The sequence below is a fragment of the Sinocyclocheilus rhinocerous genome, unplaced genomic scaffold, assembly GCF_001515625.1.
Source record: "Sinocyclocheilus rhinocerous isolate Xijiao unplaced genomic scaffold, SAMN03320098_v1.1 scaffold534, whole genome shotgun sequence".
NCBI lineage: Eukaryota > Metazoa > Chordata > Actinopteri > Cypriniformes > Cyprinidae > Sinocyclocheilus > Sinocyclocheilus rhinocerous.
The window spans coordinates 2965806-2978369 of NW_015646352.1; the positions used below are offsets into that span (position 1 = coordinate 2965806).

Here is a 12564-nt window from a genome sequence, read left to right on the forward strand (position 1 = left end):
ATTCTCCCGTTCAATTTCGAGCATCCAGTAATATAATCGCACATGTCTTGTGGAGCGCTTTCAGAGTATGCATTTATTTGTCATTTTAACTGTTTGGAAACGGAGCGTAAATGTGGAAGTCCTTCACAGATTTCTTATCCTGTTGCGCCCCCTATAGGAACAGCGACTAGTCGACGTCAAGCTTAAAGCGTCATGGCAGAGCATTGAAGTCGATTAGGCGGTGCAACCCCTAATATATATAAAGCTGTATAGAAATATTCAAAACTAAAATGTCAATACAACAAAATTATGAAAACTTAAATTAAAATGGAAACTGATTAAACTAAATTAAGCTGACCTAATTTAAAATACTATTAAATGCTAAGGTTTCAAATTTTATAATACACCATGGATTAAACAGTAAAATAATTAATTTATATTTTAGTTAATTTTGGAGTCATGAAAATGTATTTTAGTTTAGTTTCAGTTTTTCCCAGCTTTTTTTTTTTTTTTTAGATTCAGTGTATTTAGTTCTCGTTAAAGTGATGCCCAGGGAGGTGCACTTGCTGATAAATATACCTTAAATGCACTGAAAGTAACGTTAAAATGTCTTTGGACTGCATAAATGTAAACATAATTCTGCTTTATGCTTCGGATGTTGTGGGCGAAGAATCTGGCGCTTCATAGCGAGTTCAGCTGCAAAGTGGAAGGTCAGTTTAGCTAAAATTGTTTGTTGACTTTGTGGTCAGAGTTTTCTCCGTCTAGATCTCATACCACTTGTTGGCAAGACATGAATCTGGCTATTTGAGGTTCTTGCTAAACTCTTTTAGTGAGGTCTGAATAGGGTTGCAAATGGGTGGAAAACTTTTGGTAAATTTCCGGAAACTTTCCAAAAATCCCTGGAATATTCCAAAAAAATCCTGGAAAGTTTCCAAAATTTCTGGAATGTTTCCACCTTTTTGCAACCCTAGGTGTGAAGCCATGAACCATGTAAACTTTGGCACAGCTATTTATTCCAGTCACGCTCATTTTTTAAATCTAAACAAAATAAACGCAGTGAACCAATGACTTAAAAACATGGTGTTTCAAAGGTTAGTGTCACAAAAGTGATTTATATTCCTGTATATTCCTGTAAGGATGGTCCCAGACACATCGGAAGACATACATGGATGCTGGAATATGGTTGCGTGGAGTTTGATGTGCGAAGAAGTTGGGTCATTGATGTGTAAAATAAATGATCTGGACTCCTATAGCTTTGGCTGTGCATCTGTCACATTTACGACCGAATGGAAAGAAAGGAAGAAACAACAATAGAAAGAGAAATTAAGTTTTGTGGGGTTGTCAGATCTCGCTACGCCAGCGTGTTGCTACATGAACTTAATTATTGGAATGGTTCAGTAAATCACCATGACTTTGTATTCATTCTTCACCTAAAGCTGAAGTGAAGGGAAGATTTGGAGCTGGCAGTCTTCCAGCGTTCTGCTCCGTCTCTCTGGTTCCCTACATCAAACGTAGAGCATATGCAGATCTCCAATACTGGAATATTTATGAAACTCAGACCAATCCCTCCTGTTGCGACGCCATTTCGGAGATGGAACTAGATGTTTTTGGAGGAATGGGACGTGGTGCTGTACTTCCTTAGCCATTCATAGAGCAATCTTGGTAATTGCACTTGGCAGAGAACGGACTAGCTTGCTTTTTAGGCAGCGGTCAGAGGTAAATTTGTTACTGTGAAATATGTCATAAGAAATCCTCCTGTGTGCAATGGAAAGGGCTTGCCTGATGAAAATCTTTCTCATGAGCATCAGCATTTCGTTATGAACTGGACCAGAGGTCGTATACATGCAAATTCGTGCACATTTCCAAAGCTGGGAGCCTTAAGTCCTTACGTTTTACTATACCATAACTTTCCTTTGCATTGTTTTTAATTTTGTGTCTGACTTAAGGTCATTGCACACTGAGTCCGAAAAGTTCGTCCGAAATTTTTGCACGTTAAAAAATAAATACGACCTCACGTTATGTCAATCACGTTTACACACTGCCTCCGAAATATTCGTCCGTCATAAAAAAAATTCGGATCGGGTTCGATTTTTTCAAGGTTTCTGTGCGTGACGAATTTTTAGGATTTCGAATACGAAAAAACGCATACGAAAATTTCGGACTCAGTGTGCAGAGACCTTTACACTTCATGTTGCTGCAAGCTTTTTATGTTAACCTGGGACTTAAAACAAGCCGTGCTTATCTTGTTAGCTGCAGCTCTGTGTTGTTATTCACAAAAAAGCACAAAAAGGAGGTATCTTATATTAGCTTTTTGGTGGTAAAAATAAAAAGTAGGGCTTTGCATTTCTGTAGGGACCTGTCTTAGATAACAGCTTTTGTTGATGTTCACAAAATGGATGTGTATTTATCCGGTCATCATTTTCTTATCCTTGTGTCTCTCTAAACCCAAATGACTTTATTTTTTTGTTGTAGGAAAAAGAGCAGATTGGCCCCTCTGCAAAATATCTCCTTTTGTGTTCTGCGGAAGAGTGCTGAGATAATAATAATAATGTTAGTTAAATATGTTAGTTACAATGTTAGTAATATGTAAAGCTTTTGCTCAGAATATGGAAAACGGCCTTCGTTTTATGGTTGGAAACAGTGATGCTTCTTTTAAAATAACCATTTTCTTTTATGACAGTGATATAAACCATTTGAATTTGAGATGTTTTATGGCAGCATGTTGTTTTGAAGGCAGTCTTGAGGTGTCAAAGAGACAGTTTGACCATAAAAGTAACACTTAAATCTCTGCAATAAACCCAATTGTGATTAATTCAAGTCATTCTGTGGCCGTCTGCATTGGCTTTTAGCTCTCGCGTATGTTTATTATAGAAAACCGTCACGCATATTTAATCAATCCTCACAGGAATACTTGTTTACAAGATTGTTTTATGCTTTCCAGAAAGCTTTATGAATCTGTTATGATATGATGACTAATTAGGGCCAAATCAGTCTGAAGTGTACAGGAGCCACAGGAAGACGCGTCTACTTTTGGTACTTGTACTTCAGACACTGTGGATCTGCTCTTTGACTCATTACTGGTCATTTAGAAACTGCACTGCACAATCAATGGACCCATCAATTAGTCGATGTGTCAGTTAGTCACAGGGGTAAAAACCCAGCTCACAATTTTGGATCCGTTTAGTCCATCACCGTCCAGCTCCCCCTCCAAATTTCGATTCCTTCACGTCTTCAACTTTCGATTTAAGCGCAATCTGCAGAATCTATTCAGCATTTAAAGAAATGCAGATATGTGCTCAAAGAACTGTGAAAAATCATCCTGTTGGCTGATATCTGGATGTGACTTGCCCCCATGTTGTTTCGAACCTGTATGATTTTCTTCTATGCATCACAAAAGGAGATGTTTTGAAGACTGTTCATTCTTTTGTATTTAATGAACATGAATGGGTACCGAGGCTGACAAACTCCAAAAATGACAAAAATAAAAAAATAAAAAAAATAGCTGAGTCTGTATGATTTTTGCACAATATTTCAAAGGGATAGTTCACCCCAAACTGAAAATTCTGTCATCATTTACTCACCCTTGTGTCTTCTGTGGAAATTTTTGCTTCATCCAGTGGAAGTCAGTGGTTACCAAAACTCACCAACATTCTTCAAAATATATTATTCTTTTATTCTTTATAATATTCTTTTGTTTTCTGAATAAAGAAATGCATGCATATCATATTGGCAAGTACATTAAATTTTCTTCTTCATTAAATTTTTCTCTACTTAAATGTTCTCACATAGAACTGTCATGACTTAGGAAGGCTGTGTTTATGTGTGAATTTATGAATATTTTTAATTATTTTTCTTTATATGGCCAGTTTTCATTTTTAATTTTGGTAGTTAAAATTTATTTTGGTAATTTTGTAATTTATGTAATTTTTTAAATATATTTATTTTTTAATTTAGCTGTAATTTATTTCAGTTTTATTTTTAGTATTTATTAATATTATTAGTTATTAATATAATTAACTTATTTTACTTTTTATTTAAATTTTTATCTAAGTTTTTCATATAATATTTATTTTTATTCTATTTATTTTAATTAACACAATTTAATTTAATGAAAAAAATATTTGTAATATTTGTACTTTTAGTTATCAATAACAACACTGCTTGACAGTCACGTTATACTGTGTAGTCACTATAACATTCTTCAAAATGTCTCCTTTATTGCTCCACAGAAGAAAGTAAGATTTGGAACAACATGAGTAAATGATGACAGAATTTTGTGTTTGCATAAAAATTACTGTTAACTAGTTTGACATTTTGTGTGTGTGATTTGCCTAATCACGTGACCTTTTAATTTTCGAAAAATGGTTGAAGCTCAGTATTTGTGGAACTGGTTTAGTCTGAGTGCCATGTCATAAGACTAATGCGATGAAAAGACGGGCTTTCAATCTTACACAGCTCAAACAGCCCCAGTTCAACTACCTGAAATAAATATCATTTATAATTAGACTCAGGCGTAGTTAACAATTGAGATGTGCGTCGAGGCTTCCCTGTGCAGGATGTGGTCTGTTTTTCACATAAATGCTTCCACATATGCCCACTCATACATACACAGATCAAGTGTAGACGGCTGACATGTTCAAACCAGATATGGACATTGTTACATTTCTATGGCTGATGTAAATATGTGCAAGCCGAGCTCAGAAAACCTGATGCTAGCAACAGATGGAGGGTGGCTCGTAATTTCTCGGGCACAGCTATTGGAGATGTGTGTCGTGCAGCTGCTTACCGCAGTGTCAAGAAAAACAGCATCTGGGTGTGTGTATGTGCGAGCGAATGAGTGATCGGGAGAGAGAAGCGCCTGAGCCACTGAATGATTGAACTGACAGTATTGAGAGCATGACACAGTGGCAAATCCCAGAAGTTTTAAATCATTTGTCGTTAAGTGCCAGAGATAAATAAGCGATTAAGACGTTGGATTCCTTTAGGAGTGTCACAAAATGGCCTACCCAGCTCGATCCGCTAGCCACCAGGTGCCAAGCGCCACTTCCTGTCAACGGACGAGAGGGGAGACCTCTGGGAATCACGTTTCCACAACAGCAAGCTACAAGTGCGTGAATTTGCATAGCTGACAAGCCAAATGCTCCAAGCCCTCTCTTCAATTAAACGCTTTCTCATTAGCTTAGGTGTAATTGCATTCTGGGTAATTTAAACGTGACTGAATAAATCGTGAGACGGAACGTGATTTGGGAGCACCAGACAATGAGTAATGGTGAGCTGGAGTCAGTGTCACTACACCATTTGAAAAATTAAAGATTTGAAATGTGTTGCCTTGACAACTTACTGAATTAAATTTAAATTGAAGTACTAAAATTACTAAGACTGAAAAAATAAAGCTAAATAGAAATATAAAAAAAATACAAATGACTGATACAAATGACACAATTACAATGAAAGAAAGAAAGAGAACACTTTACTATACTGTACATAAAATGTAAGCTAATAAATAAAATCATGTATTAGAGATGATTATTAAATATTACAAATGTTTGTGTTTTCAATGTGTTTATAAATATTATTTTTTTGTAAAATTTGTCTGGCTACAGTTGACAGGTTGTCATCATTTCGAACATTTTTATAATTAAATGAATATTTTTATTAATTAAAAAAAGCCATTCCAGTTAGAGTAAAATTGTGTAAAATTAATATATATGGCATGGCAAAATTGACAACTTTTCTTTTTTTGCCAAAAGACATAGACTGACCAAATCTCATAACTGTGCAAATAATAAATCCTTGGCTGCATTTCTTGCATATATCAAAAGAACTATGCATATTTCTTTATTTTTATGTATTCATATTGTAACAACGTTCGTAGTTCGGGAAGAAGGAGACGGGAACCGGCGAACATTTAAACAAAACTTTAATCAAATACCACGGCTCTCGGCCCCACCCCCACTCGTCACACATATATTTTTATTTCTCTTTATATTTGTATTTTATATTTTATTGTTTTAGTCCATTAGTGTGCCACTTCTTCTCTTTTTATTAGTTTCTCATTGATGTTTGTTTGTTGTTATAATGAGGTCCAGGCTGGTACAGTATACTGTATCCACATACGCTCCAGGCTGTCCTCTATGGCACATGAGCCAGCTGAATACAGATGCTGATGAGGCAGAAGCCTCCTGCTGTTCATCTAAAACCTTACGTCATTGACACTGGAAAACACTTTCCTGCAGCCAAGAGGGTCCTTCAAACCGAAGGGCTTCCAAAACCACATTACCCAGTACAGCACTGATTAGAAAATAACAAATTTTCCTGGCATTCCAGTCTCTCCCCCAAGTACAAAAGTTGATTTGCTATTTGTAAATGAGTGCATGCTTTGAACATCATCATTACCAGACTATGGGCACATACAATTAAGTTACAAATAAGTTTCATTTAATGTGAAATGTGTTTTTTTTGTGAAAATGTTTCTTCCTTGAGCTCTAAAAATCTCGATGGATGGTTCTGTCAGGCTAATTTTTGGTTTTGTTCGGTGTATGACACATTCTGTTCGAACGGCCAATGTGGACTTAATTACTCGGCTGGATCCTGATGTTCTCAGAATGCAAATTGTCAGCATGTGATATGAGTAACTTATAAAAATGAAGAGAGGCAAGATGGTGTTTTACTGATAACTGGCTTTGAATGGAAAATGACCATCTGTATTTACCATTAAACAAGCAAATGGAATCAAGCATTGTTTGTTTGCAGACACCGCTTGGTTTTATAAGCCTATATTTTTATCTAGGTCTTTATTTTTGGTGGACCAACGTACATTCTTAAAAATAAAGGTTCTTTATTGGCATCAGTGGTTCCGTGATCAACCATTAACCGTCTTTCCATTGCACAAAAGTTCTTTATGGTGGACAATGGTTCTTCAGATTATTAAATATTCTTTACACTTAGAAAAAATAGTTATTTTAAGAGCTGTTCATTAAAAGGTTCATTGGGGAACCCAAAATGGTTCTATGGCATCGCTATGAAACCCCCCATTTGAGAGTATTTATTTTTAAGAGTGTGTTTGTAATAATTATACCTGCGTTGACATGAAAGCATGAACGTTTTAATATTCCACTTTACACAGAGAGCTCAAACTTTCTTTTCGTCTGCTCGTCGGCAAGCCCTTGTTGTCTTCTGAGCGGCTGTGTTTATCAGCGTTTAGCAGCGGATGCCCAAAGTGTTCGAGCTGGGGAAACTTCTAGAAACATAGTTATGGCGTTGGCCAAACTTCTGAAAACATTTATTAATCAGAGTCTGTGTTGTAATGGGTGCTAATTCACAAAACGATGATGCCAGCTGGCTTTTGTTTATTTATTTATTTTTAGACAAAGTAGTATATAATTTTAATATCAACCATTTATCAGTTATTTGCCGTAACATAATTATTATCGGCTTTTTGGTGAGTATTTTTGATATTGGCGCGTTTCTAATATTTATCATGTTTTCACAACATCTTTGACTTCTCTACAGGCCAATGGGAATTTTCAGATGAATATGTTCTAATTCTATGTTCTGGATTTGTTTTGCAGACACTTTGAGAACTGGTCGGGCTTGCAGACGTTGAGGGACGTTGACATGGAGTTGTACACTGGGATTCAGAGACTGTGAGTTCCACATTACTACCACATCTCTCTTAGGACAATAGATATAATGATAACAAGGGTGCCGCCACACTTTAAAAATTAAAAATAAATCGCCAAAGATAGCTTTTTGATATGGCATCTGCAGGAACGTATTGCTAGCGATGACATTCTAGCATGGGCGACTTTCACAGTGGCATCCAAATGCTTTTTCTAGCCAGCCCCACATAAAATTGCCTCCCCAAGGCCTGCTTTAAAATGATCAAATAATGCTGCTGAAGTGACCAGAAAATTTAATTACATCCCCCAACACCCTCCATCTGGCCAAGCCTTGCTTTACCTCATTCAGTCTGCTGCTGTCATGCACGTATCTTTACTTGGCTCTTCATAAGTAGGGCTTCCTCCCTCACAAGAGCCCCTCAAACCTCTTCTTCCTCCCTATTATGGCTCTACTGGTTCATGGAGACCAGGAGCAATGATTAGTAAGGTTCTCATTAGCAGTTACCTCTATTAAGCGGACGTGGCAGAACCTGGTCATGGTCTGCCACTGGAGGGAATTTCTGAGCTGAGAAGATTCACAGTTTGTTCCCCCCCACAGTGAATGTGAAGGTTACTCTAGCGTTTCAGCATGTGAAATTATGTTGGAGTCTGCAACATGATATGATGTTATGATCTAGGGCTTCTGTTTTTAAGATATCACAAATAATTTAAAATGAAAAATTTCAAATGCTACAGGAACTGCTCCCGGAATGCAACAAATCATGCAGCTTTGACATTTGTGTTCTTGGTATTGAGGCACGAAGTCAGTCTAAGACATTTCAAATGCTGTGTTGTTCACATGTTTTTCATTGTTAAATTCTCCAAACTTAATCTTTTGGTATTTCTTATATGTTTGCATATCCTTAAACACTTTTTTTTTAAATGGATAGTTCACCCAAAAATGAATAGACCCCCTTTTAGAACCCTCACATTCTTCTTCAAAACACCATGAGTGATTTACATTATCGGGTGAACTGTCCCTTTAAAGGCCTGTTCACACTAAGAATAATAACTTTCACGATAACTACTGTATATTAACGTCCACATCAATTCATGCTTGTGTTCTGTTTATCATAAGCGCACTGCAGTTTTGTTGTCTGCTGCTTTAAATTTTCAACAGTTGGACTCTGATAGGCCATGTTTTTTATCAGCTGGTTATTCGAGTTATTCCAGAGATATCGTTCCTCTGCTTTTCATTATATTTTGACTGGATGTCTCTATTCTCAAATAATTAGAAAGGTTATTAAAACTGTAGTTAACGTCATAGTTATCGTCCTTGGTGTGAACAGGCCTTAAGAGACATGTTTGTTGCATTTTCTAGCAATCATGGTAACAGTAATTAACCATATGCTGTGGATCAATCAGGCCAAACGTTGCAGTCCAGTATCAGCATTTTAAGAAGCCAACAGGATTGCACATACTAAAAAGCTCATATTCTCTAAATAATTTGCTAGGCAAACTCATGTCTTCAATTATCCTCCTCAGAATCAGTCTCGTCTGCTCTGAGACCTCCGTTCAGGCCACCATTCACGAATCAGAATTGGCAGTTGGCGATTATCCATTTTAAGTATCATGTTCATTCGGCTTAAGTCTCCAACCTCATGCTAAAAGAAATGTAATCGCTCACGCAAACATCCCTAATAACAAGAGCGGAGAGTGCTTTGTGCAAATACACATTTCACAAATGCCAATAAAAAAAAATTTTATTCAATATACATAATTGATTCCAGCTGCCAGCATAAATAACTCCGGGAGCAAGGATGCAGGCTCTTGATGATATTCTGCCCTTAATGATGTTACTTCAGGAGAGGAGACAGACTGGAAGAGAGGATTTGATGATGGTTGAACATGAACTTGTCTTTCACTCTTTTTTTTTTTACCAGCTCACCTCCTCTTAGACCTATGATTTGCACATTAAACATTTTTGCAAAATCTTTAAATCAGAGCAACTTAGTGCAGCATTTGACATTAGCATAACCTAATTGTCCTTTGCCACATGTGGTTGGTTTTTTCCCCCCATAAGTAGCATTATAGTTTCCCAAGGTATTCATCACATATCTTATACTCGTTTTAAATATTTGTCATACTATTTTCTCTTTGCACATGTTTGATGCACAGATGAAAAAAACTTTTAAAAAAATGTGGGGGAAAGCCTAGAATCAGAGATAAGTTAATGATCAACTGGAGCCCATCTGCATGTTCTGCATGTATGAAACTGAAGCTGTTTGAAATCTATAGAAATACAAATCTTATTTAGAAATTGTGAGATTAGTTTGTGAGAAGCTGTTAATGATATATTCAAGAATTATCTAAATATCTTTACAAAAAGTGGCTTTAGAAGTCAATATATTCTGATCTGCAGTCAATTTTTCATAATTTTGCGTTTCAAGATTTAAAAGTGTTTCAACTTTAGAAAAATGTCCAGGAAGAAAAAACATGAGGTCAAAATGGTTGGGTTCCCACTTGGGACTAACTACTAATACATGTTTATTTGTCCTTTCCATTCCAGGAACATCGTGAACTGCAACTTGCGTACGATTCAGTCGCGAGCCTTCGCTAAGAACCCCTACCTGCGCTACATGTGAGTCCTGTGTGCTAGATTGTTCTCGAACACCTAATTTGAAAGTCAATTGTTTGTTCCTCGAGAATCATACTCTTAGATATGGATCGTTATGTTGGGTTTACTCATTCATCTACACCAGGCAATATATCTTCTTAAGTAGGCCATGTTTAGCAAATGGGGACAATGCCTTTTCCATCTTTGGATACTCTGCACAGTATCATGGCTGCTCTTATTCGAGAGATGCTTTGGCCCTCCACGCATAATTTATGATGATATAGTTCTCTGCCATGTGTTACTGAGCACCACACGCAGCTATTTCTCAAAAGTGAGCTTTGCGAGTAGCCCGGCAGACACATACGTTGGTTTTAATCTCTGAAGAGCAGTTTTGCAGAGCGCTTGTTAACATATCGTCTTTGTCTATAAACGTTTGATGGTTTAAAATTGCTTGACCGAAATGACTCCTTTCGACAATTGGCCTAACAGTCTGTGCCATAAAGCAGCAACGTGCGCCTCTTAAAATTTTTGTGTTAGATTGCTCGCTCACTTCCTTGTTCCTTGTTGTGAGCTCTGAATAAACAAAGATTGTTTGAGGTAGAGCTGCCTGAGTTGTGGGGGAGAAGGTGGTGGAGAATGCGGGCACAGAGAGAGAGATGATTTACTTAATGAAGGCTGAATGGGACGAGTGTGACAAGACTGTTATTTCCCAATTTCCTGCCAGTGAGAGGTGGAAAGGACATGGAATCGCAGACTGTCACCTCCACACAGTCCATCCCAATTTGTGCTGTCCATCACCACCTGCAAATGCACTTCTTATTTTCTCTCTGTCATAAACCGACGCATGTGCGATTTTGTGTTGGTTAGCGTTCCTGGTGAATGTCTTCTGTACAAAATGTTCGGGAACTCTTTGTGTCATGTATTTGTCACTACATGTGTCCACTGTAAGCACTTTAGTATTGTGTACGGGAACCTTTTTTCATGCCAAGTTTCAGGTACAATTTGGACACTAGCAGTCTGTTAGCACTATGTGTGCACTTGGGCTACACAGAATCTACATATTTTTTATACACATTTAAAAAAAAAAAATTTTCTGTAACATTACCACCACAGTGTCACTTCCACCACAGTGAATTGTTTTGGAAATTAAACTTAACTTTTCAGTAACAAAATAGCTGACTAATTTGTCTTTCTAAGGCTATTTTCATAGTTAGCATGCTATGTAACATAAATACACATATCATAAAAACATGTATCCTTAATACACTACATTTTTATGACAGATTTTCATAGTTTAGAATTGAAAGCTTGGGTTTTGAATGAGGGTAAAACAGTAAATAAAAAGACACTTGAAGGTAGTAAATATAAATTAGTAAATGTTATATACAATATATTATATATTTATAATAAAAACTTGTGTGTGCATATATATATAAGTATGTAGAGTAACCATTAAGGCCAAAATAGTTAGTTGTTGAAGAAATCAGGAACAACTGTGGTACATTTAGGTTTATTTTAGGGCTGGGCAAGTTAACGTGTTATTATTGTGTTAACGCATTAATTGATTAACGCTGACAATTATTTTATTGCGCGTTAACGCAGTTTTTTATTATTATGAAAGTCCGTTGCTCACTGGCTCTGAATACACATACAGACAAACCATCGGTCACAGGAGGGGTGGGATGTTGATCATTACTGGCTTGGGATGGGTATCATTACGCGTCTCAACCAATGAGAGCGTTTGGGGTGGGCCTAAGACCGCATGAAGCGCTCACGACTTCATAAGAGGGAAATAGGAAGTTTCCGCACGTGAAGACAGCAGAGAAGCGCTGTCGCTCAGCACAGTGGAGTGCATCGTTTTGTTAACTTTGTGGTTTATTATTTTGAGTTGTTTGGGACGCTGTAACTCGGCTAAACGAACTGTGCCCGAGCGCGGCACGGAGCGATCACACTAGTCAAACAAACCGGGCTTTGGGGGTCAGACGCGCTCGGGCACAAGAAAAGATTGCCTAGTGTGAGTACACCCTTATTCTCCCGCATCCTGCACACATGAGTCTCTACCCGCCCGCACTCGCAGTCGCCCATCAAGTGTTGTCCCGTGCCGCACTCTACTGCGTTGGGTCCTGTGATAGTGCAGGTCTCTAAGGTGCCTCCTATAATGTTATGATCGAGGCTCTGGACTCTGAGCATAACTTGTTTTTCAATAACAAACTATAAAATATTGTCTATGAAAACGTTAATGCCCTGGCAGTGGCAAATAGCTTTGGTTTTATATTTAATTTGATTACCTACCATTCTTGAGCATACTGATACTCTAATGTGAGTTAGTTGGCATGTACTTGCAAAGTTGCTTATAGTCGATTGATT

General features: G+C 37.2%; 1 protein-coding gene across 1 annotated transcript in view; it reads left to right on the top strand.

The window, feature by feature from the left end:
• The window catches only part of LOC107707526 (NT-3 growth factor receptor-like), a 200537-nt gene that overhangs the window by 34364 nt on the left and 153609 nt on the right, over window positions 1-12564 (top strand). Inside the window, exons 2-3 of the mRNA XM_016511587.1 lie at window positions 7551-7625; window positions 10150-10221. Of these exons, the coding sequence (XP_016367073.1) occupies window positions 7551-7625; window positions 10150-10221 (147 nt within the window). The remainder of the gene's footprint in view (window positions 1-7550; window positions 7626-10149; window positions 10222-12564) is intronic.